The 25,922-nt window shown below is 44.4% G+C and overlaps 1 protein-coding gene and 1 long non-coding RNA gene across 19 annotated transcripts in view; one reads left to right on the forward strand and one right to left on the reverse strand.

The window, feature by feature from the left end:
• Nucleotides 1-22,998, reverse strand: LOC309617305. 18 transcript variants are annotated; one of them, XR_014237905.1, is made up of 5 exons: nt 21,353-22,076; nt 20,853-20,908; nt 19,866-19,998; nt 14,606-14,743; nt 1-4,553 (listed from the first exon to the last, which is right to left on the reverse strand). It is a non-coding gene; the product is annotated as an uncharacterized lncRNA (long non-coding RNA). The 18 variants fall into 18 exon arrangements; XR_014237906.1 differs by lacking the exon at nt 1-4,553 and adding an exon at nt 22,819-22,998 and having other exon boundaries at nt 13,064-14,743; nt 21,353-21,603; XR_014237907.1 differs by lacking the exon at nt 1-4,553 and adding an exon at nt 22,727-22,998 and having other exon boundaries at nt 13,064-14,743; nt 21,353-21,603.
• ZNF274 (zinc finger protein 274) overlaps nt 9,584-25,922 on the forward strand; it is a 21,867-nt gene continuing 5,528 nt past the window's right edge. The window contains 5 exon segments of the mRNA XM_082369277.1: nt 9,584-9,938; nt 9,940-10,081; nt 10,813-10,939; nt 11,707-11,802; nt 25,235-25,717. Of these exon segments, the coding sequence (XP_082225403.1) occupies nt 9,910-9,938; nt 9,940-10,081; nt 10,813-10,939; nt 11,707-11,802; nt 25,235-25,717 (877 nt within the window). The 5' untranslated portion in view covers nt 9,584-9,909.

Below are 25,922 nucleotides of genomic sequence, written 5' to 3' on the forward strand. Positions count from 1 at the left end.
TTTGAAGTGTCATGCAGAGATCATTTATCTTATAGTATCATAGGGATCAATATATGTACAATTTTATAGTAGTCACAGAAGAGAGCTGAAAAATATGCCAACCATTTCTTTCTTGCATAGTCCTGTCACGTCAAACAAATTACAGACTTTTATAAAAACTCACAAATGTTTCACAAGTGGCATTCCACTACTAACTTTAAGAGAGGTATCATAAAGAGTTGCCTGCATCTTCATGTTTCTAGGGACATAGTCAGTGTTCAGGCAGAACTAAAAAGACATACCACACACAAAACTATGAGAACTCATCAATGAATTCTGTAAAGTTGCAGGATACAAAATTAATATACAGAAATCTGTTGCGTTTCTATACACTAACAATGAACTATCAGAAAGATAAATTAAGAAAATAATCCCATTTACAATTGAATCAAAAAGAATAAAATAACTAGGAATAAATCTAACAAAGGAGGTAAAAGACCGCACTGGAAAAACTATAAGACACTGATGAAAGAAACTGAAGATGACACAAACAGATGGAAAGATATACTGTGCTCATGAATTGGAAGAATTTATTTTGTTAAAATGACCATATTACTCAAGGTAATCTACAGATTCAATGTGATCCCTATCAAAATACCAATGGCATTTTTCACAGAACTAGAACAAATAATTCTAAAATATGTATGGAAACACAAAAGACCCCAAATAGCCAAAACAATCTTGAGAAAGAAAAATAAATCTGGAGGTAGCATGCTCCCTAATTTAAAACTATACTGCAAAGCTACAATAATCAAAACAGTATGGTACAGGCACAAAAACAGACATATAGATCAATGGAATCGAATAGAAAGACCAGAAATGAACCCACACTTATATGGGCAATTAATCTACAACAAGGGAGGCAAGTATATACAATGGGGAAAAAGATGGCCTCTTCAATGAATTGTGTTGGGAAAACTGGACAGCTACATACAAAAGAATCAAACTGGACTACTTTCTCACACTATGCACAAAAATATATTCATAATGGATTAAAGACTTAAACGTAAGACCTGAAACCATAAAACTTATAGAAAAAACCATAAGCAGTACACATTTTGACAATGGTCTTAGTAATTTTTTTTTTTTTCTATGTCTCCTCTGGCAAGGGAAACAAAAGCAAAAATAAACAAATGGGACTATGTCAAACTAAAAAGCTTTTGCACAGCAAAGGAAACTATCGACAAAATGAAAAGGCTGCCAACTGAATGGGAGAAGATATTTATAAGTGATATATATGATAAGGGATTAATATTCAAAATATTAAAAGATCTCATAGAGCTCAACATAAAAAAAAAAACCGATTTTTAAAAGGGCAGAGGATCTGAATAGACATTTTTTCAAAGGAGACATACAGATGGTCAACAGGCACATGAAAAGATGCTCAAAATCACTAATCACCAGGGAAACGCAAATCAAAACCACAATGAGATATCACCCCACACCTGTCAGAATGACTATTATCAAAAAGACAACAAATAACAAGTGTTGGCAAGGATGTGGAGAAAAGGGAACCCTTATCCACTGTTGATGGGAATGTAAATTGATGCAGGCACTGTGGAAAACAGTATGGAGGTGCCTCAAAAAATTAAATCAGGGAATTCCCTGGCAGTCCAGTGGTTAGGACTTCGCACTTTCACTGCTGTGACCCAGGTTCAATCCCTGGTCAGAGAACTAATATCCCACAAGCCATGCAGCACTACCAAAAAAAAAGAAAAAAATTAAATCGAACTGCCATATTATCTAGCAATTCTACTCCTGCGTACTTATACAAAGAAAATAAAAACACTAATTTGAAAAGATATACGCACCCCTATGTTCACTGAAGCATTATTTACAATAGACAAGATATGGAAGAAAAACTAGTGCCCATCAGTAGATCAGTGGATAAAGAAGATGTGGTATATATACACAATGAAATATTACTCAGCCGTGAAAGAATGAAATCTTGCCATTTGCGACAACATGGATGGACCTAGAGGTATTATGCTAAGTGAACTAAGTCAGACAGAGAAAGACAAATACAGCATGATTTCACTTATATTTGGAATCTAAAAAACAACAACAACAAAAAAGAACAAACATAACAAAACAGAAAGAGTCACAGATTCAGAGAACAGGTGATTGCCAAAGGGGAGAAGGGTGGGAGGAGGAGAGAAATAGGTGAGAGGGATTAAGAGGTACAAACTTCCAGTTGCCAAATAAATGAGTCATAGGTATAAAATGTACAGTGTGGAGAATATAGTCAATAATTATGTAAATCTTTGTACGGTGACAGATGGTAACTAGACTTACCATGGTGAACGTTTTCAAACATATAGATATATCAAATCACTATGTTGTGTATCAGGAACTAACATAGTATTGTATCGTAGGTCAATTATACTTCAAAACAAACAACCAAATAAACTTATAGAAAAAAAGATCAGATTTGTGGTTACCAGAGGGGGAATCGGATGAAGGCAGTCAGATGGTACAACATGATAAATATACTTAATGCTGCTGTATGCTATATAAGATGTTAAGAGAATAAATCTTGAGTTCTCATCACAAGTAAAAACAATTTTTTCTATTTATTTAATTTTGTATCAATGTGAGACGATCGATGTTCACTAAACTTATTGTGATAATCATTTCACGATGCATGTAAGTTAAATCATTATGTTGTACGCCTTAAACTTATACAGTGCTGGATGTCAATTATATCTCAATAAAACTGGAAGGAAAAAAAATAAAATGTTTATTTTTAAAAAGACATACCACAGCCTGGTGAAGTGTCCGTACTCCAAGGGTGATACTGGGACTGGGAGCAACCTCACCCATAGCTGCTCAAAAGGGTATATGGTTCTGGGGAAGGGATGAAGGGAAATGTCCCACACATGAACTCTGAAGACCTTCCTCTCCCTCTCCCTTTATGAGAATCCTTTGAAAATCTGGTTTTCCTCCTAAACCCAAGGGAGAGCTCCTGCTCTTCCCTTATACTCCATGGAATACCACCTTTCCTTTCCAGCACTACCATCAAATCCTCCACCAAGGTCCCCATCTCCTTGCTGCTCCCTGGATGTTGAGACTTTGTTCAGTTCCAGATCTCTGCTGGTAGCAAGTCCAGAAACTTCCAGCACCAGCTGCTCTCAGATGGGGCATATGTCCTTACAACTCAACTTGAAGAGAGGCTTCTGGGGCAGATGAGCTTCACCCAAGCCGGCTTTTGTGCCAGCCACTGTGGAGGGGTCACCTACAGATGCTAAAATGTGAGCCACTCTTTTCCAGCTTTTGTCACAGCCAGGACACGGACACTTGTGTCAACCTGAGCCAACAGGGCCTGAGGAAGTCTACAAGAAAGAGTGCTTCTGAAGAAAATGTATTCCTTTGTTGAGGTAGGCAGAGTAATGGCTCCCCAAAGCTGCCCACATCCTAATGCCTGGAACCAGTGACTATGTTATCTTACAGGGCAAAAGGGGCTTTGCAGATGCAATTAAGTTAAGGATCTTGAGATGAGATTATCCTGGGCCTAATGTAATCACAATTGTCCTTGTTATAAGAAGAGGCAGGAGAAGTCAGAGTCAGAGAAGGCAATGTGATGAGGAAGCAGAGGTCAGAGCCAGAGAGAGACTTATATATGCTACACTGCTGGCTCTGGTGATGGAGAGAGAGGCCATGATCCAAGGGCTGCAGGACGTCTCCAGAAGCTGGAAAAGGTGAGGAAATTGATTCTCCCCTAGAGCCTTTAGAAGGAAGGCAGCCCTGCCAATATGTTGATTTTCGCCCAGAAAGACCCATGTTGGACTTCTGACCTTCAGAGCTGAAATGATAAATTCGTGCTGTTTTAAGCCACAAAGTTTGTGGTAATTTGTTACAGTGGCAAGGAAACAAACACACTCTCTGACGGCTATATCTTCAGCCAAATGTTGTATGGCTTCATGTGATGCGTGAAACTGTGACAACCTCCTTGAGGCCATGAGGACACGAGCCTTGGGAATAAGCAAGACAATACACTGAGGAGAGCTGAGCAGAAGATGCAGAGCACCTGAAACCATCCTTGGAAGCCCTTGCTCTGGATTTCACGCAACGAGATAGTGAATGGTGGCACATTCTGTTACTCATGGCCCAAAAAAAAAAAAAAAAAAAGTCTCACATGATAACCCTTTCTTGCTCCCAACCAGCTTCTGCTCTCAAGTCTCTTGTTTAATCATGCTGAGACACAAGTCAGGGACTCCTAGGAGCAGCCATCACAGGTAATAAGGTTCTGCAGGCTCAGGCTGACGCTTGCTTACCTGACTTAGAGTCACTCCTCGGGAGGTGGACACCCCACAAGGAGCAGAGACCCACTGTGGTCAGCAAGAAGGGCCAGCTGCAGCCTGAGAGGCACTGCCAAGGGGCTACAGAGGAGGCAAAGAAACATTCCAGAGTTCCAAGGATATGATGTGAAAACACACAGGACCAAGGGCATATGGTGGATTCATCAAATTACACATGCAGACATGGGTACACTCTCCCCCTCAGTCTTCATAGTCCTGTGTAGAAAAAAAAAAAAAAAAAAGGTGCTTGAAGAAAACCATACCTCCATTTAAAAAAAAAATTGTGTCAACTTGCTGAACAAGATGAATCCCCTGCCACCACACACACACACACAATTCTATGATTATTACTGCATGCTATTGATGGCTTTGAAGTCTAAATTTATTGGAAAGAAAAATAATTTTTTGAACTAGTACTTTCTGAGGGCATTTCTCCTTAAGATGAGTTTGAATCCAACTTGATTGTTCTTGTGAAGATGGCAGTCAGTTCCTTCCCTCACATTTTAAAGAGGAAGGAAGTACAAAGCAAAGTCAAGGGCCCACTGTAATCCCGTAATCCCATTTGTTGTTGTATTGCGCCTAGTGATGATTTGGGATTTATTTGGGATTTATAGTTGGCCTTCCCAACCTGGAACATAATACTCATCTTCATTTATGCAATTTTACTTGTAATTCTTTCCAGAAACTTATCTTCCTGTAGGTTCCTTGCATTTCCCAACAAATTAATCCCAGACAGTTACGTCTTTATGCTTCTACTCTGAATCTCCTTTTCAATATACTTGTTAAGGTTATACAGATTTTGTGTGTACCTGTGTGTTGATTCATGTATCTTTATTTCTTATTGTCTGGTTTATTACAATCTTATGGATTTTTAAAAATTTCCAATTGGATTTTTAAAGTATTCTAATGTTATCTATTTTTTAAAGTATTTATTTATTTATTTAGGCTGCACTGGGTCTTAGTTGTGGCATGTGGGAGCTTTGTTGCGGCATGTGGGCTCTTAGTTGCAGCATGCATGCGGGATCTAGTTCACTGACCAGGGATCGAACCTGGGCCCCCTGCACTGGGAGCGGGGTGTCTTACCCACTGGACCACCAGGGAAGTCTGTAATGTTATCTATTAATAGAAGCATTTTTATATTTTCTTTTCTAATAGTTACAGCTCTTACGCCTGGTTCCTATCTTTTTTGTGGTAACAAGGACATACAGAAATCTTAAACTTCAGATTGCTGAAAGCAGATATCCTTCTATTCTGGATGTGTATATCAATCCATGGTTATTGAACAGAGGAGTGAATAAACAAGAGAATGAAGAAAGATGGGCGTCAATTTTCATCAGAGAAGAAAAGGTCAATTTCCTAAGGCAGAGAGAAATATTGAAATGGGTTGTATTCAGGACCAGCAGTAAGCAGGTTGCTGGCTTATCCCTTGTCTACATCCTAGTGGCCAAAGGATGAGACACTCCTACACTTGATGATACCAAGAGGGAAAGTAGGAGCCTGGTCCTGGATGACACCGGTGGCAGCTTAACCAGTACCAGGAACCTCCTACTTGTAGACATTCATTTCAGTGAGGAAATGGTGTTTATTTATGGTAGTTGGATTTTCAGTTATTTACAGCTAAACACACCCTATAGGATACAGGGTACAAAGCTTTGAACTGGATTATTCCGAAGTCAGCTTACTGGTTTGTCCAGTATTCTGTGGACTTCCTACACTCCTTTTTGAAACAGATCACTTTCTGGAAGCTGTATGTGGTCTGTCTCTGCTCAGAGCTCAGGTTCTTCACCTTTCCCCCATGTGCTACATCCAGTCTGGATTATCGTGATTTTGAACTTATTCTTGATGTGTGGGAGAACAGGCGAAGGACAAATGTGTAGCAGTAATAAATAGACCCCAAAGCCTATTTTCAGGAAATAGTTATGATACTAATAATTTACAGGTAAAATGCTGATTAATTTATTCCTCCTTCTCCAACCTGAAGTTCTTAAGCTCTGAGGAGTTGAGAAGTGTCCTAGAGGCTCATGTTTTAAAGACAAAAATATACGTCTTTCTTCGTTTTCTTGTTTTTTAAATGACTTTTAAACACGTGTTCCCCTTCACATGGAACACTTTGAGATGCTATGTGTGATGAAATAATAACGGTGAATGGAGATCAAATTGTAGGTCCATGATTCAGTCGATTGAATGCCACCAGCTACCATAGTGATTTGGTCAATATATAGTTTTTTTTTTTTGTTTTTTTTTTTAATTTTTATTTATTTATTTATTTATTTATTTATGGCTGTGTTGGGTCTTTGCCTCTGTGCGAGGGCTTTTTCTAGTTGCGGCAAGCGGGGGCCACTCTTCATCGCGGTGCGCGGGCCTCTCACCATCGTGGCCTCTTGTTTCAGAGCACAGGCTCTAGACGCGCAGGCTCAGTAATTGTGGCTCACGGGCCCAGTTGCTCCGCGGCATGTGGGGTTTTCCCAAACCAGGGCTCGAACCCGTGTCTCCTGTATTGGCCGGCAGATTCTCAACCACTGCGCCACCATGGAAGTCCCAATATATAGTTTTATATCTCTTATTCTTAGTCATATATTGTTTAAATTAAACCAATAGTGGACTACTGATTTTAAAAAGCATATGAAAGAATGTTAATATATTTCAACAATTCAGTACCTCAATAAACATGTTTGTCAGACTATACTAAGAGAGGAAAAGGGCAAATTAAACTTTGCAATTGAATGAAACAATTATTACTGCTAATCCAGCAATTTTCATAAATGATCCACAATGCCTTTTCTGCAATTCTAAATTCTAAAACGTTTTCTAATGAAAAGCTTCTTTCTCTAACTTAGTGGGACTCCTCATATATTTTGATACAGATATACCCAGACGGTGCCCCAGACCTGTTGGGATGTTACATATTGAGCAGTGTATGCACCTTACTATACTGCTAAAATCCAAATGCTTGTGAATTCCAAAATACTTCTGGACCTGAAGGCTTTGAACAAAGGATTAGGGTCCTGTATGCAAACAGGATGCATAACATTTTTGACATTTTACATGCATAATAGTTAACATTTGTTCAGAAATGTTTTTTTAATGTAATCAAATTACAGTAAATTAAATAGTATGCTTAATTTGCTAAATGGAAAAAGAACATGCAATTTATTAAAAGTTGTATTCAAGTGGGTTTCATGAATCAATCTGAAATAATATACTTATTTAAAAACACTTTTTAACCTAAAATCATGTTTTTATTCTATACCATACAAACAGAAAAAATTGAACTTCCAAGAAGGCTTTCTTTCTTAAGATGTTAAGGCCTCCATCAAACTTGATGGTGAATCACTGGAAGCATCTCTAGTCACATCCAAAACAAAACAATAATATGGCTAATTAATTGCCCAGTCCCACTACCTAGGGCTATAGAACATCAATTTTTTTAAAGTCAAAGTATGGAAAAGAGGCCTAAATTATTTAATGAATGGGATGTTGTTTTATCAACAGCCAAGTAAAATCCAGGGAAGTGCTGTTAGAAGTAAAGACATCTGCATAGTCTCTAAATACTAATATGCAAAAGTCAACAGATATACTGTCTTAATTGAAACAAATAAGATGAACAATGTGCAGCCTGCACGTGGATATTCTCCACAGTGGCCATAGAAATGAACAACTCCTGGAACAAGTTTAGCATGCAGTGGACAGGATGATCCAAACAGAGGGACAGGGCTGCTGAAACCTGCTAGGAAACCCCAAGGAAGGGGAGAAAGAGTACACTGAGCCCTGGGTCAGAGTAGGATAAGAGAGCCCCAAGCACCAAGGAGGAGAGAGGACATCAGAGCCTGGGCCTTGGAACCTGAGGAAGATGAAAGGACACCAGATACTGGACTCTGAGGAAGACATGAAAATAATTTGTCCTGGGCTCCCAAGAAAGATGAGAGTGGGCTTGGTTCAAGGAAGAAGAGCACACACCAGGTCCTGGGCAGCGAAAGACTTCTCCCACTTCCTAGATATGGGCATCTCGCTCATAGAAGAGGACACGGGGCAGAGAATTCTGTCCAGCCCACTCCAACTCCCTGATTCTTTGCTTAACCAAACATCAGACAGGCTACCCTGAACCTTCTCCCCAGTAAGCCCCATACGTGTACTTCCTCGTAGAATCCCATTTTAGCAAGAATCCTAAGTCAGTTTATCAAGAATTCCTTACTCTTGATATCTGATCAAACTCCTCATCCCCACTCTCTATCCCAGGTGATACCCCATCACCTGGGCCTGCCTTCAGTAAAAAAGCCTATTATCTTGGTTCAGCCAGAATCCCCCCAGACTTGATGTCTCCTTTTCTTCATTTTCTATCCACCAGTATCCCACTCCCCCAATCCTAGGCCATAAATCCCCACTTATTCTGGTTGTATTCATAACTGATCTCAGTTCTACACTGGAGTCTCCCTTCCCCGGTTGCAATAGTTTATTGAATAAAATCTACTTTCACCACTTTAACTTCCGTCTAGCTCTGGTTAACCGTAGACAACAGCCACCCCCCCCCCCATCCCTGTGCCTTGGGTCCACTTAACCCTGCCCTTCGCACAACTTGAGTAGACAGTCCTGGCCCCACTCCCCTCCCTGGGCATGGAGGACATTTAGTCTCACCCTCTGCACACTTTGGGGCAGGCCCGTCCCTCTTTTCCTCCCAGGACCTCTGGCTGATTTCAGTCCCGCCTCCAGAACATTTCCCACCCTCCCAATCCGCCCCTTTTTCCTCTCCATTAGACGTGGACGCACCTTTAGCACCGCCCTCTTCCCGGAACTTGGCAGGACTTTAGCCCCGCCCCTCTGCACTTCCGGCCCGCCCCGCCTCCCCCTACGTTGGGTGTGAGCAGAAGCTCGCCCCGCCCCTCAGCACTTCCGGCCCTGCCCCTCTCAAGCTTCCCTTTCTCCACTTCCGGGCGGCCCCATGCGTTGCAGCCCTCGTGGCAGGGCGTGGATCCCTCCCGGCCTGCGTCGCCGCGCACCCAGGTGCTGGGGCCCAGCGGCCTGACTTGCCCCTCCCAAGGCCTCCTCCTGCCCAGCGGGACCGCCGAGGGCGCTCTCCGCCGCCTGGGCTTCGCCTGCCGCCCCGAGTTGGCCGGCCAAGATGGCCACCGCCCGCGAGGTGGGGGCGCACTGCGCCGCGGGGATGCCTGGGAGTTGTAGTCCAGGCCGGCGTGCTGACGCACTTCGCCGCGGGCCGACGGGCGCCATTGTGCGCCGGGCGCGGGGTGAGTGCGGCGGGAAACTTGCGCCCGTCGGGGGCTCAGTTCTAGGGCCGCTCCGCGGGGAGCGCCCAGTTGCGGCCCCTACCACACCAATCGTAGAAGCCCAGAGCCAGCCTGGCCTGCCGTCCTTCCGCCGTGTGGCCTTTAGGGGCAGTGGGAGTCGGGGACTCGGGGGCCCAGAGGACGCGGGGTGGGCAGGCCCACCCCCTCCCGGCGCTTGCGGGCAGGTGGTGGGGGGGGGCGACTCCCTCTCGGTGAGGAAGGTGGGAAACCGTCCCTCTGCGTGTTCGAGAGCAGGTGGAGACTTTCCTTTAGGGCATCTTCCGAGGTGGGGAATGGACTTGTCATCTCCCGTTGATTGGGCCGAAGGGGGCGGGGGGCTTTGGCGTAGCACTCACGCCCCTCCCACCTCCCAAATTCGACCTTCTCAGGACTCTGCCCACTCCCACGAGACACGTTGAGGAAGAGGAAGGTATGGCCACCGGGCTTCCGACGGCCTGGTTCCGTGTGAGTAGAGGCTTCTTTATGAGTTTCTGAGTCTACCCCTGGATTTGGGAGCGGGGGTGGCGGGATGGTGGTGGGACACCACCCTCCCTGAGATGCCCCCGGGCCCCGTGGCATCTCGGGAAGGGGAGGAGGATGGGAAGAAGAGACCCTAGTGAGTGGAGGGATAGCAAGTTACTTTCCAAGGGAGTGGTTAGAATAGAGGTCCAAGTATGGGGGATACTAATTTACCGTTTAAACTGGGGGTGGGGTGGGGGTATGCATTGTCAGGTCTAAGCAGGGCTCAGGCTTATATTTAAACAGTACTTTGGCATTAGAGCTTAGTCCCTGAGAGAAGAGAGCTGAGGATGAATCCTTGACAGGTGAAGGAAGTAGAAGCAGTATGGGCAGTGGGTGGGGGCTGAAGGCTGGGGTTTGATGATTCAGCTCACGCAATCTCCTAGCAGGAGGTATACACACTGATACAAATGTTGGAATCCCCAGGTCAATAAAAAATGGAGAGGTTTTCAGAGAATGAAAAACCTTCTCCAGCCTCATGGGTTGTCTTCCTTGCTGTGACCTGATAGGGTCAAGCTTGGGTTTGGTTTCAGACAAATGCAGGAACTCATGATGAGACACACCTGGAATGCTCAGGTCACCTTGTTGATTGTGCCCACATGTGCTCAGTCAGCCTCCCCTTCCTGTCAGCATGGGTGACAGCAGGCCCTGGCTGAACACGCACCTGTGGGTTTTAGGAACCAGTGACCTTTGAAGATGTGACCCTGGGTTTTACCCCGGATGAGTGGGGAATGCTGGACCTCGAACAGAAGTCCCTGTACAGGGAGGTGTTGCTGGAGAACTACAGGAACCTTGTCTCAGTGGGTAAGGATGGCCTCTGTGTCAATAAAGATCTGCGCTTTGCAGCACGAATGTGGTGCCTCTGAAGTGTGTGTCTGCTTCGGCTCAGCCTGCAGGGATCCGAGTTCAAGTGTCAAGGCCCTGGAGCCTGAGGGAGAGGGCTTTACTTTGTACCCTTTGGAAAAGGGCAACTTCACATATAACTTCTGAAGCTTTACCTAGTCCATCCGTCAGAGGCGTTGAATACCAGGGAGGTGGGTCTATCAGGGATGTTTCCAGCTGCCGCAGTGGATGTTTACTATGTTTGTAACAAGAATTTCAGGACGTGGTGTCTGTCTGACAGCTCAGGAGTATCATCAGAGATCCTGATCCTTTCCATCTCCCTATGGTTAGTGTGAAGTTTTCCATTCTTAAGTTAGTATATGCATGGCCATGATGCCAAGCATCACGTCCATGTTCAAGGCAGAAAGAAGGAGAGACGGGAACCCTGGCTAGTTCTCTTTCTACAGCTGTCATACTTACAAAGAAAGAAAAATGCCTTAGGCCCCCAGCTGACAAACTTCCCTTTGAGTCTTGCTGGCCAAAACCAGGTCCCAGTGCCTCCTTTACTGGCAAAGGAGTCCAGAAAAGCAAGCAGCTGGCAAACGGGATGGGTGGGGTTATTAACACTGCCCTAGACCAGAAGTCGTGCCCTAGCAGGGGAGAACACAGGGACAGAATTGCTACAGCAGGAAAGTATTTTCTCCCGAACACAGACCCCCCCCAAGCACTGTCTTTTTTCCCTTGGGCAGAACATCAGCTTTCCAAGCCAGATGTGGTATCTCAGTTAGAGGAGGAGGAAGAGCTCTGGTCGGTGGAGAGAGGAATTCCTCAAGACACCTTTGCAGGTGAGAACCAGGCACATGGGAGTCCTGGCACGGGAGTCCTGGTTAGTGAGGAACTAGTGTCTTAGAAAAGGAGGTGGATGGGGAAAACCCCAGTGGGGTGTTGTGATGAGTAGCTGCAGACATGCTGAATCAAGCCCTGCATTTTCCTCTGGCTTCAGAATCAGGGGTGTACTGCTTGGTTGACCGTGAACCTGTTGCCGGTGCCACATTGGCAACAGGGGCTCCCTCACCCTGCTTCACTCATTGTCTGCCCTTCCATCCTGTAATCTCCAGTAACTGGTGTGTGTCTCTGGCTAGATTTTTTAGATACGTTTACATTTATGGATATATTTTTGTTTTGGGGGGTGTTTCCATACTCAGTGCACACAGGTCTGCATCATTCATTTTAACAAATGCAATGTAGTCCACATTTGATTTTTTTACTCTTGATGGACATTCAAGTTGTTGCAAAAAACTTCCTCGCATACTTTTTTTTGCAGTCAAGTTGGATTTTTGTAGGTAAGGATTTCTAGAAATGGAACTTAGAATCAACCAAGATGTAACTGAAAAAAATCTGGTAGCAACAAACTGCTAAAATCTTTTAAAATACATATAGCTGCTCAAGAGCATGAGAGCTCCTTTTCCTTTTCATAGTAAGATACCAGTGATTTATAGTCCTCTTTTAAGATTTGCAGATCTGATGGGAAAAGATATGTTCAGTTTAGTTCATATTTCCCTCATGAAGTTGCACGCATTTTCATAAGTTTACAGATGATTTGTATTTTTGCTTTTGTGAGTTTATGTATTTTCCTTTTTTTCTTCCTATTGGTTTGTCTTTTGTGTGTGTGTGGTCAGAAGGACTCTATATACTATATGTTATGGATGTTAATACTGCAAATACCAGTCCAACATTTATCTTTTACATTTAGTCTCCATAAGGAAGTTTTATGATTTCAGATATTTTTTCTTCCAAATCTGTCTTTACTCCTATTCTAGGTTTCATGTCATACATAGGCAGGTTGTACAAATACTTTTGTCAATTCTGGTATTTTTGTGGGGGGTTTTTAGCTGTTTCCTGTAACTGGGTTTCCTTGTGTATATGATGTGGGGCACAAGTTTTTTCAACACCGTTTTCTGACTTGGTTCTTCTGATTATTGGAAACGCCGTCTTTATCATAGACTTAATTCCCATAGTCATCACCATGTGCAGGCCTTCTTGGCCCCTTATGCTCCCTTGGTCTCTGTCAGTGTCTGAGTAAACACCACATTGCTGTACTTACTGTAACTTTACAACAAACTTGGATAAATGGTAGTTCCTCTCATTATTTAAAAAAAAGAAAACAACACACCTATTATCTCTTCTCAACCAAATGAACACTCACCATCAGCTTGTCAGGATTCATTGAGAAAATCTTGTTAGAATGTGTCTTAACATTTGATTGGATTCAGACATTCCTTGATGCAGAACTGGTCTCAGTTGAGTTTTGGCACAGGTGTCCAGAGGGATCTGCTCACCTCACTGTGCTAGTCAGGCCTTCCAAGTGCTGTTGGGAGTTCACTGTAGTTGCTGTTAATCTGCTCAGGTTAATCGTCCCTTGCAGTCTTGCATAGTTGTCGCAGATGAACCTGTCATGCTGCTAAATTCTCTTATTGTTTGTAACAGTTTTGTTAGAGTCTCACTGATTTTCTCAGTACAAAGTCATCTTACTGGCAAGTATAAAGGAGGAGGCAGTTGTATTATTTTACTTCATTTGCACGATCATGTAATTGCATTCATCATATCTGGTACTTCCAAAACACTGGGCTGAGTGTGTGATGATTTCAGTATCTGGTCTTAGACTTAAAAGGGCAAGTCTCTGGATTTTGACAAGCATGCTGCTAGATTCTGTGATTCAAATCAGTTTTTATCTGGATAAAGAAATAGTCACCTCACCCTTTCTAATAAATGAAAATTAGTAATAGCCCCAATTTCCCCCCTCCAAAGCGACCATGGGGATTTTCTCATTTGAACAATTAACAGTGACATAATCATAGAAGTGCCCTTGTTGTAATGTGTTGCTGGTGTCTGTTAACTTATTTCTTTAGGGTTTTTGCATCAATATTCATAAATTAGGTTGGGGAGGTGGGTGGTTTTCTTCTTTGTGTTTGTTATTTTTGGACACTTCTGTATCCGAGTGTACTGGCTTTGTAAGGAGAACTTTGGGTGTTCTCCCCGCCTTTGTTATCTGCTCTCATGAAAGTGGCTTTGGAGCAACCTGGCAGTCTTCAGCTGTGAAGCCTGCACCTGGCCCCATCTTTGGTGATGACGTTCTGTTTGCCACAACATAGACTAGAGCCTCCACTGACTCTTTGTCCCCCTTTCCTGGACTCCTTTGTTAGCCTGATGGCCCAACATTAATAATTTGTTTTTCTTTTCCATATTCATGTCATTCCTTTCATTCTCTACAATGAAAACCTCCCTTCTAACCATGAGCACAGGTCACTAAACCAAACCTTACCTGGAAGGTCCCCAGCAACACAAGCACTTTGTATCTACCCAACATGGTTTCTGTTCCCCTGGTTGATCCAGTCTCCTAAGGTCTCCTCCCATCTTTGTGGCTCTGGCTTAGGTCTGTGTCTCATCCTCTCTGGAACTTAAGTCCCATGTGGGCAAACCTCCCAGCCATGCAATTCTGGATGGTCTAGTAGTTTCCTAAATCTAGCTGCTGTCGGGGGGGCATTGGGCACCTATGGTTCTGCACATCTCAGGGGAGCTGGCTTGACAGGTGACAGGAGATTCAGGGGTGGTGCCCCAGAACGAGAGACCTTGTGCAGGGAGGCTTACCAGGACACTTGCAGGCTAGGCCTGAGGTGATAGGTGCTTAACACGTTTCTGCTGTGTCACAAAGAGTCCTTTATGTGATTTTTTTCCTCCATTGCCTCCCCTTTACTTCACAAATATTTGTGGAAGGCCTCTTGTGTTCTATGCAATATAAAAAACAAACAAACAAAAAAAAAACTGTACACTTAGGTAGTAAGCCAAATAACTAACATAATTCCTGCCATTGTAGACTCCTTAGTCTAATAGATGACAGCCTTCTACAAACAAGCTACACAGATACAACTGTGTAAACACAAATAGTGGTAAGTACTGAGACGAAAAAGAACATGGTGTAAAGTAGGGAGCAATGGGGAATTACTCTAGAGGAGTTGGTCAGGTGACAATGCAGGGGTGAGATTTAAGCCGATTCCTGAAGAAAAGAAAGTCAGCAGACGTGTAAGAGTGGTGGGGAAGAGCTTCCAGATACAAACACCACTTGGGGTTACTGTGAGAGTGGAGCAGGCTTGGCACGTTCTGGGAATGGAAAGTCACCCACTGGGCTGGGAGGAGGTAACCGAGGTGTACTGACGTGCAAGTTAAGTTTGGCAGAGCACACAGGGCTTCCACTGTGAAGGGGGTTTGATTTTCATGGAGTACGTGTGTGGTGTGCTTTTCACAGCTCACTCCGTGAAGATGGAAGGGCACAGACGGAAGCAGGCAGCAGGCTGTGGTAGCATGTAGGGAAGAGGTGGCAATACCTGGCCTGCGAGAGTAGCAGCAGGGTTGGGGAGAAGCTGGCTCCTCCCCATTCGTAGGTGGATTCAGTGGGGCTAGTTGAGTAATTGACCCAAGAGAGCAAAGGAAAGGAAACTGCCAAGAACTGCTCATAGGTGAAAGCTTCAAGGGATTTCCTGTGACTATTCTTTGTAACATATGTATTTACTATATACATTTTTTTTTAACGTATCAGTATTTCATTTTAAAAATACAGTAACAGCGATATTACGACTCTGGAATTTTTGGCATTAGTCAGTGACGTGGTAAGTCTGATGAAGGCAGAGACTTTTGAAGGGTGGAAATAGAGGTTTTCTTTGGTTTTTATTTTTATGTTGAAATAATTTTAGGCAAACAGTTGACTAGTACAAAGAACTACCTAATAGCTTTCACCTAGATTCAAATGTTTTTGGAACTCTCCCATGTCTTGACTGGTTCGTTAATGAAGTATGAATGACAGGACTTAGAAACACCCAGGTAGAGGTTTGTGAAACCAGCTGAATGTATCTGCCTGGACCTCCTCCTGAGGCAGTGCATAAAAACATGGGAGTCATAGGTGTTTGGAATGGCCTGCTTTACTATTAAGAGAACCATCTCCTGCAGTGGTCTCTTTCTCCCAGCACTAACGTAGCTGTGCCTCTCCTCAGTGCAGAGAACTGGAACTGAATGAAAGCTAGGCCTCTCTGATGCAGCTCATTTTGCATGGCTCTTCAGCTCTCCATGACAGTAAAAATGGCAGCATAGGCATTGGTTGAAGTAGAAGGGAAACTGGATAAATGCTGAAGACAGGTATTCATCTTCAAGAAGGCACTAATTTGAAAAGAGGCTATGAAGATAAGGAATGTGGAGAAATATTTGATGGCACTCAAATCTTCTGCCTTCTCACTCAGTGTTCTTCAAGAAAGTATTACTATATATATGTGTGGTTTGGGTGGAAAGCTTGAGACATAATCTAGATTTAAACATTAGGAAAGCAATAAAGACACTATTTTGAAGGTCATGATTGTAGGAAAGCCTGCAGGATATTTAACTTTTTTTGACTGGTTAAGAATTTAAGCAGGAGAAGAGCCCTGCAAATATGAACGTGGCAACTCTCAAATTAGTACAAACATCAGTAGAAAAAAATAGCTTGTACAAGAAGATTTTTTTGTTGGGAGGAAGAGAAGGAAATTCTTCTCCAGATTTCATCCTTTGTGTAGCCTGAGAGGACTCACATGGGCTATATAAAACCAACGTGTGGGGGATGTAGGAAATCAATTGTTTTATACAAAGGATAATTCTTTCAAGAACAAGACTAGTGTGAGAAAGCCTATTCTCAGCTCAGCCTTTAAGAGAAAGCTCACACAGGAGACTCACATGCAGACTCACAGAAGACCCTGAATGGAGGAAGTCCTTTTCATCATGAGTTTTCCAACATGAGAACTCAAACATGGAAGAAATCTCAGGAATATAATCATAGCAGGAAAGGCTTCTGGCCTGATATAGTCTGATTTGAGAGAATTCATACTGGACAAAAAATTCCAGTTCTGTTCAATTTGGAAAAATTCTTATACCAAATAATTATACCTGAGAACTCTGAAATCATGGGAACATGATTGCTATGGAAAGGTTTCATGAATAGCTCTCTTTTTCAGCATCATGGAAGTCATAGTGGAGAGTGTCTGAGAAAATAATCAGTGTTAGGAAGGTTTCAGGAGTCACAGAACCCACCGGCAAGAAGCCCTTCAGTAGGAGTCCTCGTTGTGTTCAGCATCAGAGGACTCATATGAGAGTAGACTCTCAATGCAATATGCGCAGGCAAATCATTAATCTTAGCTCTCACCTTATTTGACAGAACAACAGAAAAACTTACACTGAAGAGAACCACACTTAATAATATAAATGAAATGTCTCATTCTGTTTTTATATCAGATAGGTCATAAGGAAGGCAAACCCTGCAAAACTTTGATCATGTAAGGATAGCCATCCCTTGGTATCCATGGGGGATTGTTTCAGACTCCTATGGATACCAAAATCTGTAGATGCTCAAGTCCCTTATATAAAATGGTGTAGTACAGTGCTCGCTTTGGCAGCACATATCCTAAAATTGGAACGATACAGAGAAGATTAGCATGGCCCCTACATAAGGATGACATACAATTCATGAAGCGTTCCATATTTAAAAAGAAAGTGGTGTAGTATAGTCAGACACGAAGGGTCAACTGTACAAATATATAGTAAAACATTCTGTTTTTCCAATTTGGGTTCTATTATCTATCTGAACTGAACACCTAGAACAAATGTTAAGTAGCATGGGTGAGAGCATGCATCCTTATTTCAGTTTCCCTTGCAAGTCCCCAGTTGCTAGGACAATGACTGACTTTCTAGCTCAGGAAACTGTTGAGAGAATAAATGGTTGGAAAATTTTCAAGAGACAAGAGGGAATCTTCAAAGAGGAGACTGAAGACTAGGCCAGGCTCTGAGACAAGAGAGTAGGTAAGGGATGATAAAGGGAAATCTTAAGATACTGCTACAAAGAACTTAGAGGGTCACATCCTTGGGGACGGGGCAAAAGTCTAGAATCTTGAGTGACCATCAAACATGTTTTGGCAGGAATCCAGCCTATCAGGGTGTGGTCACATACTGTGCAGTCTTTATTCAAGAATACTTTATGTTCTCTGTTACCATCCATCTATGTGTTCTCTAGGACCATGTAATCTTAATCCTTTTATCTGAGGACCACTCTCTCTGGTGTCCAGATACAGTCCCTGGAGTAATTTCAAAGCCTGAAGTGCTTTAAGTGTTAATTGAATAAGAAGGAAAATAAATGAACTAAGCATTTGACTCAAACCTTTTTTGGCAAAAAAATACTTCCAAAAGTCCTGAGGGAAAATAAGATAAAAGCAGGAATAAATGAGTCAGAAATGAAGAAGAAAAAAAGCCCATTTTCTGGATAGACAGAATAAATAAAAGGCAAGCTAAAAACCTATACAGGGAAAAGAAACTCTATTCAGATATTCAGCAATACATGTAGTTCTCATTATAGTACTTTACCCAACTGTCATAAAGAATAAGCCAGCTCTATGTACTCATATGAAACAATCTCCAAGAAATATTTCTTAAAATATATATCTTTTAACATACGTATCTTCATATATATATAGATGTACATGGTTTTTTTTTCCTTAAAAATATACACACAAACACACACCAAGTATTAATGTGTCAGTTGGTTATCACTGGGAGAATACAGAAACTGATAGGATGTAACTGTCTCCCAAGAAGGAAACTGGGTGGGAGGGTGACTTTCCATTTTTAGAGGCGCTGCCAGTAACTATGCTTATAAAATGGAAACGACTGTCTTCTTCCTGCTATGTCACCAGTTCCTGCCACAGCGTAGGTGCTCAGTAATTATTTGTTGAGTACAGGAATGAACCAACAATAAGATGGAAAGATTTCTGGAAAAGTGTAAAGTTGGCAAAATTGGTCCCAGGAGAAATGTTAAAACCAACTTTTTCTTAGAACAAAGTGGCCACTTAGTTGTGTTTCTATATTGACCTGGGCAGTGAATATTTTCCAGCTTCCTGTTAAAACACTGTTTCCATGGAACATGAGCTACGCAATGACAACACAGGGTGCTATGTTAACAGGTTCTTTCTGCAGTGTATACATAGCATCATTCTCACCAAAGCACAAAACGAGAAAAATATTGAAAAGGAGGAAATACTTGTAGCTTATAACAATTAACACCTTTCAAAAAAAAGCTAATCCTCTGAAATAGTTATAAGAGTTGAGCAGTTGCAACAGATCGCAAAGTACAGAAGCGAATAGCTCTGGCTTAAACCAGGAATAACCAATTTAACAGAGATAGAGGAAAGATTTTGTGAGTGATACTTTTTTGAAAGGGAACCTAAGAATACATTGTTAATGACCAGGCTCTCTTTGGAGAAAGTTATGTTCGAATGCCATGGAAGACTTAAGTAAGTACTGTAAAAGCATTGACTTCTTTTGAGGGCTTACAAAGGCTAGAAGTGTGTGAAGTCCCTTTCTTAAGTCCTATAAGTCCTCCACAGAAGTGCTGCTGTGGGAGCATGAATGCAAGTCCCCGACCTGGCTGGTCTGGGAAGAAGCAGGTGGGGTGCAAACCAAGTGTCCTCTTACCCCATGGCCTGCTTAGGCTCCTGAGTAAAAGATGGGAACTTTGTAGCAGCAGCCATCCTCCCATGATAGCTTCAGATGGGACACTCACAGTGCCAGTGCGATTTCCTGAAATTTGAAATATGGGTAAATCCTGACATAAGGCTAAAAGGCCCAAATGTCTTGGTGAACCATTCACCAAGGCACTTAGTAGCTGTGTTGTGTCAACAAATACTGCTTGAGCACCTGCCAAAATGCCAAGTACTGTTACAGGGGTGGGTCACCACGATGAACAGGGTGGAAAGGCCCCCTGTCTCACTGGGCTTTCATTCATTCCAGAGTAGCCACTAGCACGTGTGGCTGATTAAATGTAAACCGACTAAAATGAACTTACCAGTCAGTTCCTTAGTCGCACTGGCCAGCTTTCAAATGTTCACTGGTCACCTGCAGCTAATGGCTACTATGTTGGACAGTGCAGATCTAGAACATTTCCTTCACCAAAGAAAGTTCCACTGGGCAGTGCTGTTCTAGAGAAGGTGGAGAGAGAAATTAGTGAGCCAGATACTTTAAGGTGGCAATCGGTGCTATGAAGAAAAATGAAACAATAGGATATCTGTCGGGGAGTGGGGAAGCACGGGTGGGCAATACTAGTTTAGAACTGGGCGGGAAGATAGCTCTGAGATGATAACATCTGAGCTGAGAGCTGGATGGGGAAGGAGAACCAGGTGGAGATGCTAGGAGAGACTTATCAGACAGGCAAGTGCAATGTCTTCTGGATGAGACACATTTGGGCACGTTTGAGGAAAAGTAAGATAGTTGCTGTGTGAAGCCCTCTTTGGTGTAAAGGGCATAAAAGAAGAGGGTTTGGATCCCAGCTGCTCCCTTCCCCAGTGTGTGGCCTTGGGCAGGTTCCTGTCCTCTCCCAGCATGGAGTTCTTTTGTGTAAAGGTTGGACGCTATTGCTTAGTGGGGCTGTGGTGGTGTAAAAGCCCAGGTCCTGGGGGGCCTTCATGAAATGGTAGCTACTGTTACCGACTGAAAGACTTGACCTGATGTAAAGATCGTCGTAAGTGGCTTTGGCAGATCCTCCTCTGGGTCTGGCCTAGGGGTTTCCGATGCACGAGACCCAGTTAGCGGCCTTAGCAGTGCAGCGGGGGAGACACGTTTAGAAGGCGATATAGCAGGGTGCCCAGCAGAGCTGAAGAGCGTGGTGGGGAAAGGAGGAGACAGGGTGAGAGCTGGGGGCATCCTGGACAAGGAGGAAGAGGGACAGGGGAGTATGCAACAGGGGTGAGGGGAGCTTCCCCTGCCCCCCACAAGCTGGTAAAAGATCACTGTAATTAGTTACTATTATATTTGTGGACTGATAGCCCTAGTGTACCTGGTTCATCAGTCCGCGTTCACTAGGAAGTGGGCACCATGAAGGAGACAGCTTACCTGGAGAGGAGGCAGCAGAGAGAACATGAGAGAAGAAAACAGCAGCTCCCATCAGCCTTTACTGTTGTTCGTGCAGTATTGGCTTTAGGTCCCTAATCACTTAGGACTTAGGGGAAACTGAGGCCCAGAAGAATTAAGCCCCTTGCCCAAAGGCTCAGTGAATTTGTTTAATAGCCCCCTAGCTAGATAGGGAGTTGCAGGGGAGGGGACTAAATTGCCCAAATTCCCCCCAGGGTCATTAAGCTGGTGGGTTGAAAGCCAGTACTTGGAGCTGCAGCTGATAGGGATAATTTTATGCAGCCCCAGGCAGGTACGTGGGCAAGTGGGTGGCTCAGTCAGCCCTGCCTCAGTGAGGTGGGGATCCAGTTTCAGCCTTGTTAGCTGGTAAACACAGCTGTCAAGTGGGGCGAATACTTTTCTGGAACGGACAGCCGTGAGGATTACCTTAGAGGTTTTGGGGAGTGGTCCAAGAGATGAGACGGTTAGAGGACTGAGGTGCCTAGGATGACATTTACCCATGGGTTTAGAGGCTTGTGGCCATCTCACGTACTGCAGAGCACCCAGTAGGTGCTTTATGACAACTGCAGAACCAGTGTCCGCCTGAAGGGCTGCTACAGCAGGGAGAGGGCGGATACACTGGACTCCCAGCACCAAAAACATCGGCAGAGTTCCTGACATCCAAAGCCAGACAGGCTCTACAGTTTAAAACAGTTAACATTTTAAGTGAGCATTCAATGCAAGACTCTAAGAAAACACCCTGGTGCCCCCGAGGATAAGAGGAGGAAGTAAATATTTGATCAAGATTAAAGGAGAAGGGGAGGGGATAGAGGGGATGAAGTAGAATAAAAAGAACCCAACGTGTTTTTTTTAAAGGAGAAAGCATTAAATAAAAATTCCTTTGATTAACCAAGGAGTACAAAACGGAAATTTCATAAGTTAAAAAGCTATGAAGCAATCCGGAGAACTAAGTTTGTTCTTAAGTGTCATGCATGATTATTGCTCAAAATGGTGCCTGTGGCCCAGCACGGAGCCGCTAGGGAGCCCCACGCCCACCCCTTGTGGGGGCTGCTTCTCAGGCCAGTGTTGCTGAGATTCTGGTAAACTATCCCCGGCTTCCCAAGTTATCCTCAGAGAGAAATTCCAACCAAGCCTTAAGAGCTGTTAAGAGCTGTAAGTGAAAGAAAAGTGAACTAAGATTTCAAATCAAGAATGACTGGGTGGGGGTCGGGGGGGGTCGGGTGGGGGGGGGTGGAGATAACCCTCCAGAAATCCTAAGGAACAGGAAGGGAACTAAATGCTCAAGATAACGCAGATATGAATTGGGCGGGCAAGCCTCCCGATGAAACTAACTCAAAACCTCATTTGGGAGGAAGTGGGGGGAAGAAGTTAGAAATGGGAGATCAAATGCCTGTCACGATTTTTATCAAGGAAAAAGTCACTTTAAACGTAGGAAAGAAGTGACTGGCAGCGGCCGTTAAGTCATAGTATAGCCCAGGACCTGTTTTTCAACCCTGGAGCGCCCAAGGCCAGTCTGGGGTGGCGGGGCGGCCCCACCCGGCACTGGGCGACTCCTGACCCCGAGCTGACTCACTCCTCGCATCGCGCGCCAGCAACGGGCGACGCCCGTGAGGTCCGTGGAGACCGCCGCCGACCCGAAGTGTGTAGTCAGGAAATTCCGAGAAGGGAAGACAAAGCCGTAAGGAGACAGGGGAAGAATGTGGAGGCGGCGGAGGAAAGTGGGTGGGGAACCCGGGTGCTGGTTGCTCTCGGGGAAAGCGGCCGCGCTCCCCTCACCCCGCGTCACCCAACGGGGAAGACCTGTAGCTCGGGAAGGTGTGTATGTGGAGGCTGCGCCGGCGTCGCCCCAGGACGCGTCCACCGTCGCCGGGGAGGCCGGCAGAGAGCCCCACCACTAGCCGAGCGGCCACCATCCTGCCAAGGGCCTCAGGCGAACCCAAACCCTCAACATGGCGGGGCCGGAAGTCTGCGGCGTGGAGGCTCCTGGGAATTGTAGTGAGGAGGGTGCCTGACGCGCTTCCGTGCAGGCCGGAAGTCGCGGCCCCGCGCTCCTGGAGCTCTGAGAGGAGCGAGTGAGGCTTCGGGGGGGGGGGGTGGGGGGGGGCATGGGCTTTTTTCCGCTTCACCCTTTGGAGGAGGGGCCGGACGCGCTCCGCGACTCTGCCAAAGCCGGCTCCCCAGCAGCCAATGCTGTCTGATAAGTGCGCCCGGTGGCCGATGTGGCAGGTGCTTGGGAGGCCGTAGACGGCGAGGAAAAGCACAGAGACGGCGTATGCAGGGAGCCGCTGCTCCTAATCGCTTCCTGAATTTTTTTTTTTTTTTTTTTAACGCAATTGCAATTACTCCACAGTAGTGTGAGCAAAGTTGCTCCTGTGCTCCAGGCATAGAAAGCCAAATTCTGACAGCAGGAGTTTGCAGCAAAGTAAGGGTTTATTGCGTGGAGGCAAGTCTCAGATCCACTCCAACTTGGTCTTTGACTTAGGAGTGTTTTAAAGGAAGAACTGAGAGGCTAGGATTAATCATCGCTTTGTGACATTACTTAATTGTGGTTTTAGAAGTCATCATGTCTCTTGTTTAAGATTCTCTGGCCAGGTGGTCCATGGTTCCAGGATCTGTTAGCTCATATTACTGTGAGGAGACAACTTGAATTTGTACTTTAATGATGTTATCAATCACAGCAGTCTTGGTCATCTGACACTGGTTGATTGATGTTCAGTTAGCGCAGGATTGAGGTCAGCAGGGACAAGAAAGGGGATAAAGTTTTGGATAACAGAGGTTAATCATAAACTCGGCAGGGGAATCGGTTTTAGGGGGACTCATTCAATAGTAATTTCCTGCTCTGCTTTTTATTTCATGTGACAGGAACACTTCTATGTTGTCATAATCTCCCTAAAACCAGTGTATTAATTTTTTTAATGCTTACATGGGAATCTTTCACAATTTTCTTGACCTGTGTTTTAACACTACCTGTGTCTTCCAGTTTTATTCCATCATTTACCACATTGCTAGGAAGTGAGTGTTTTGGAAATAAAGACCACTCAGAGGAGGACATGCAGAGGCTTCTTACTCAGAGCCCACCCTAGCAAGGGGGTCAGCCACCGTCCCTTATGTTTGGTAGAGACTAAGGCAGGCTGGGAGTGGGAAGATTCATAGTGGAAAAAAGGAGAAGGTTCTGATTGGAGATTATTGGCTTGGGGTCAAAAAGAAAACTCTATAAAACAGAAACCTAACCAAAAATAAATCATAGTCTGTGTTATTTACTTTTTTTTAATTTTATTTTTTAAATCTCTAAGTCATTTAGAATTAGCATTTCTTCTTGGAGTTATAGAGAGCTTTCCTTAGCATTTCAGGACCATCCTGGAGTTCTGTTCAGCAAATGCTCTGTGGACTCTGTGACAAGACCCAGCGTCCCTGCCTTTCCCGGACATCCTTGTTCTTGGCCCGCATGGAGGTGGGATCAGGTTCTATTCCCCTCATGGCTGCAGGCATATACAGCATAACAATTCTTGTTATCTCTTGGTCTTTTTTTTTCTTTCTATGTTGAGATATAATTTATATACCATAAATACCATAAAGTTCACCCTTTGAAAGTATACAATTCAGTGGTTTTTACTATGTTCACAAGGCTGTGCAACCATCAGTATGATCTAACTTCAAAACAGTTTCTACATCCCAAAGAAGAAACCCTGTATCCATTAGCCATCACCCCAAAGCCCTTCAATTCCCCCATCTCCTGGAAACCACTCATCTGCTTTCTGTCTCTATATATTTGCCTATTTTGGGCATTTCATATAAATGGGATCATACAGTATGGGGCCTTTTGTGTCTGGCTTCTTTCACTTAGCATAATGTAGTCAAGGTTCATCCATGCTGTATAGCTAGACCATATTTTGTTTGTCCATTTGTCGTTTGATGGACATTTGAGTTGTTTTCCCTTTTTGGCAATTATGAATAATGCTGCTGTGAACATTCTTGTACAAGTTTTTGTGTTGACACATGGTTTCAATTCTCTTCGATTGAAACTCCTGGATCATGATATAACTCTGTGTTTAACCTTTTGAGGAGCTGCCAGACTGTTTTGCAAAGTAGTGTAGCATTCTGTATTCCTACTAACAGTGTACGAGGGTTCCAATTTTTCCACATCCTCACCAACAGTTGTTAGCACCCATCTTTGATAACAGCCATCCTAGAGAGTGTGAAATGGTATTTCACAGTGGTTTTGACTTGCATTTTCCTGGTGGCTAACGACGTTGCTCACCTTTTCATGCATTTTTTGGCCATCTGTCTTGCTCTGCTTTTGACTTACAGAGTGTCCTGAGGCTCAGTTGGACCCTCAGTTCCATCCTTTTCCTGCTGGGAATCCCCTGATGAAGATCGAGGTTGTTGAAATCCTCACACTGAACGAGGAGGTGGCTCTTCCCCGGAACGCCCAGATCCGCGCCCTCTATGCTGAAGATGAGGGCCTGAGCCCAGACATCCTCAGGGAGCCCACTCAACATCTGGATAAGCATCTAACTGACCCTGAGACCGCTCGCCAGAGGTTCCGGGGGTTCCGCTTTGAGGAGGCGGCGGGGCCCCGCGAGGCGCTGGCCCGGCTGCGCGAGCTGTGCCGCCAGTGGCTGCGGCCCGAGGTGCACTCCAGGGAGCAGGTGCTGGAGCTGCTGGTGCTGGAGCAGTTCCTGGGCGCGCTGCCCGGGAAGCTCCGGATGTGGGTGGAGTCGCAGCACCCAGTGGACTGCCAGGAGGCAGTAGCCCTGGTGGAGGATGTGACCTGGATCTCCGAGGAGGAAGGTGAGTGCAGTGGAAGAGCGGGGAGACAGCAGTTCCTGGGAAGGCATCTTGGAGGGTGGGGGCGAAGGAACCCCAGGCCTCCTGGGAGGGGTAGGGGAAGGCTGGTGCCCACTCCATCTACGCCAAGGGCATCTGCTTCCCCCCCGTCCCCCCAACCCCAGTTCATGAATCAGAGCTTTAGATACTTGCTTGCTGACGTACCTGT

The sequence above is a fragment of the Balaenoptera borealis genome (genome assembly GCF_965194805.1).
Source record: "Balaenoptera borealis genome assembly, chromosome: 19".
NCBI lineage: Eukaryota > Metazoa > Chordata > Mammalia > Artiodactyla > Balaenopteridae > Balaenoptera > Balaenoptera borealis.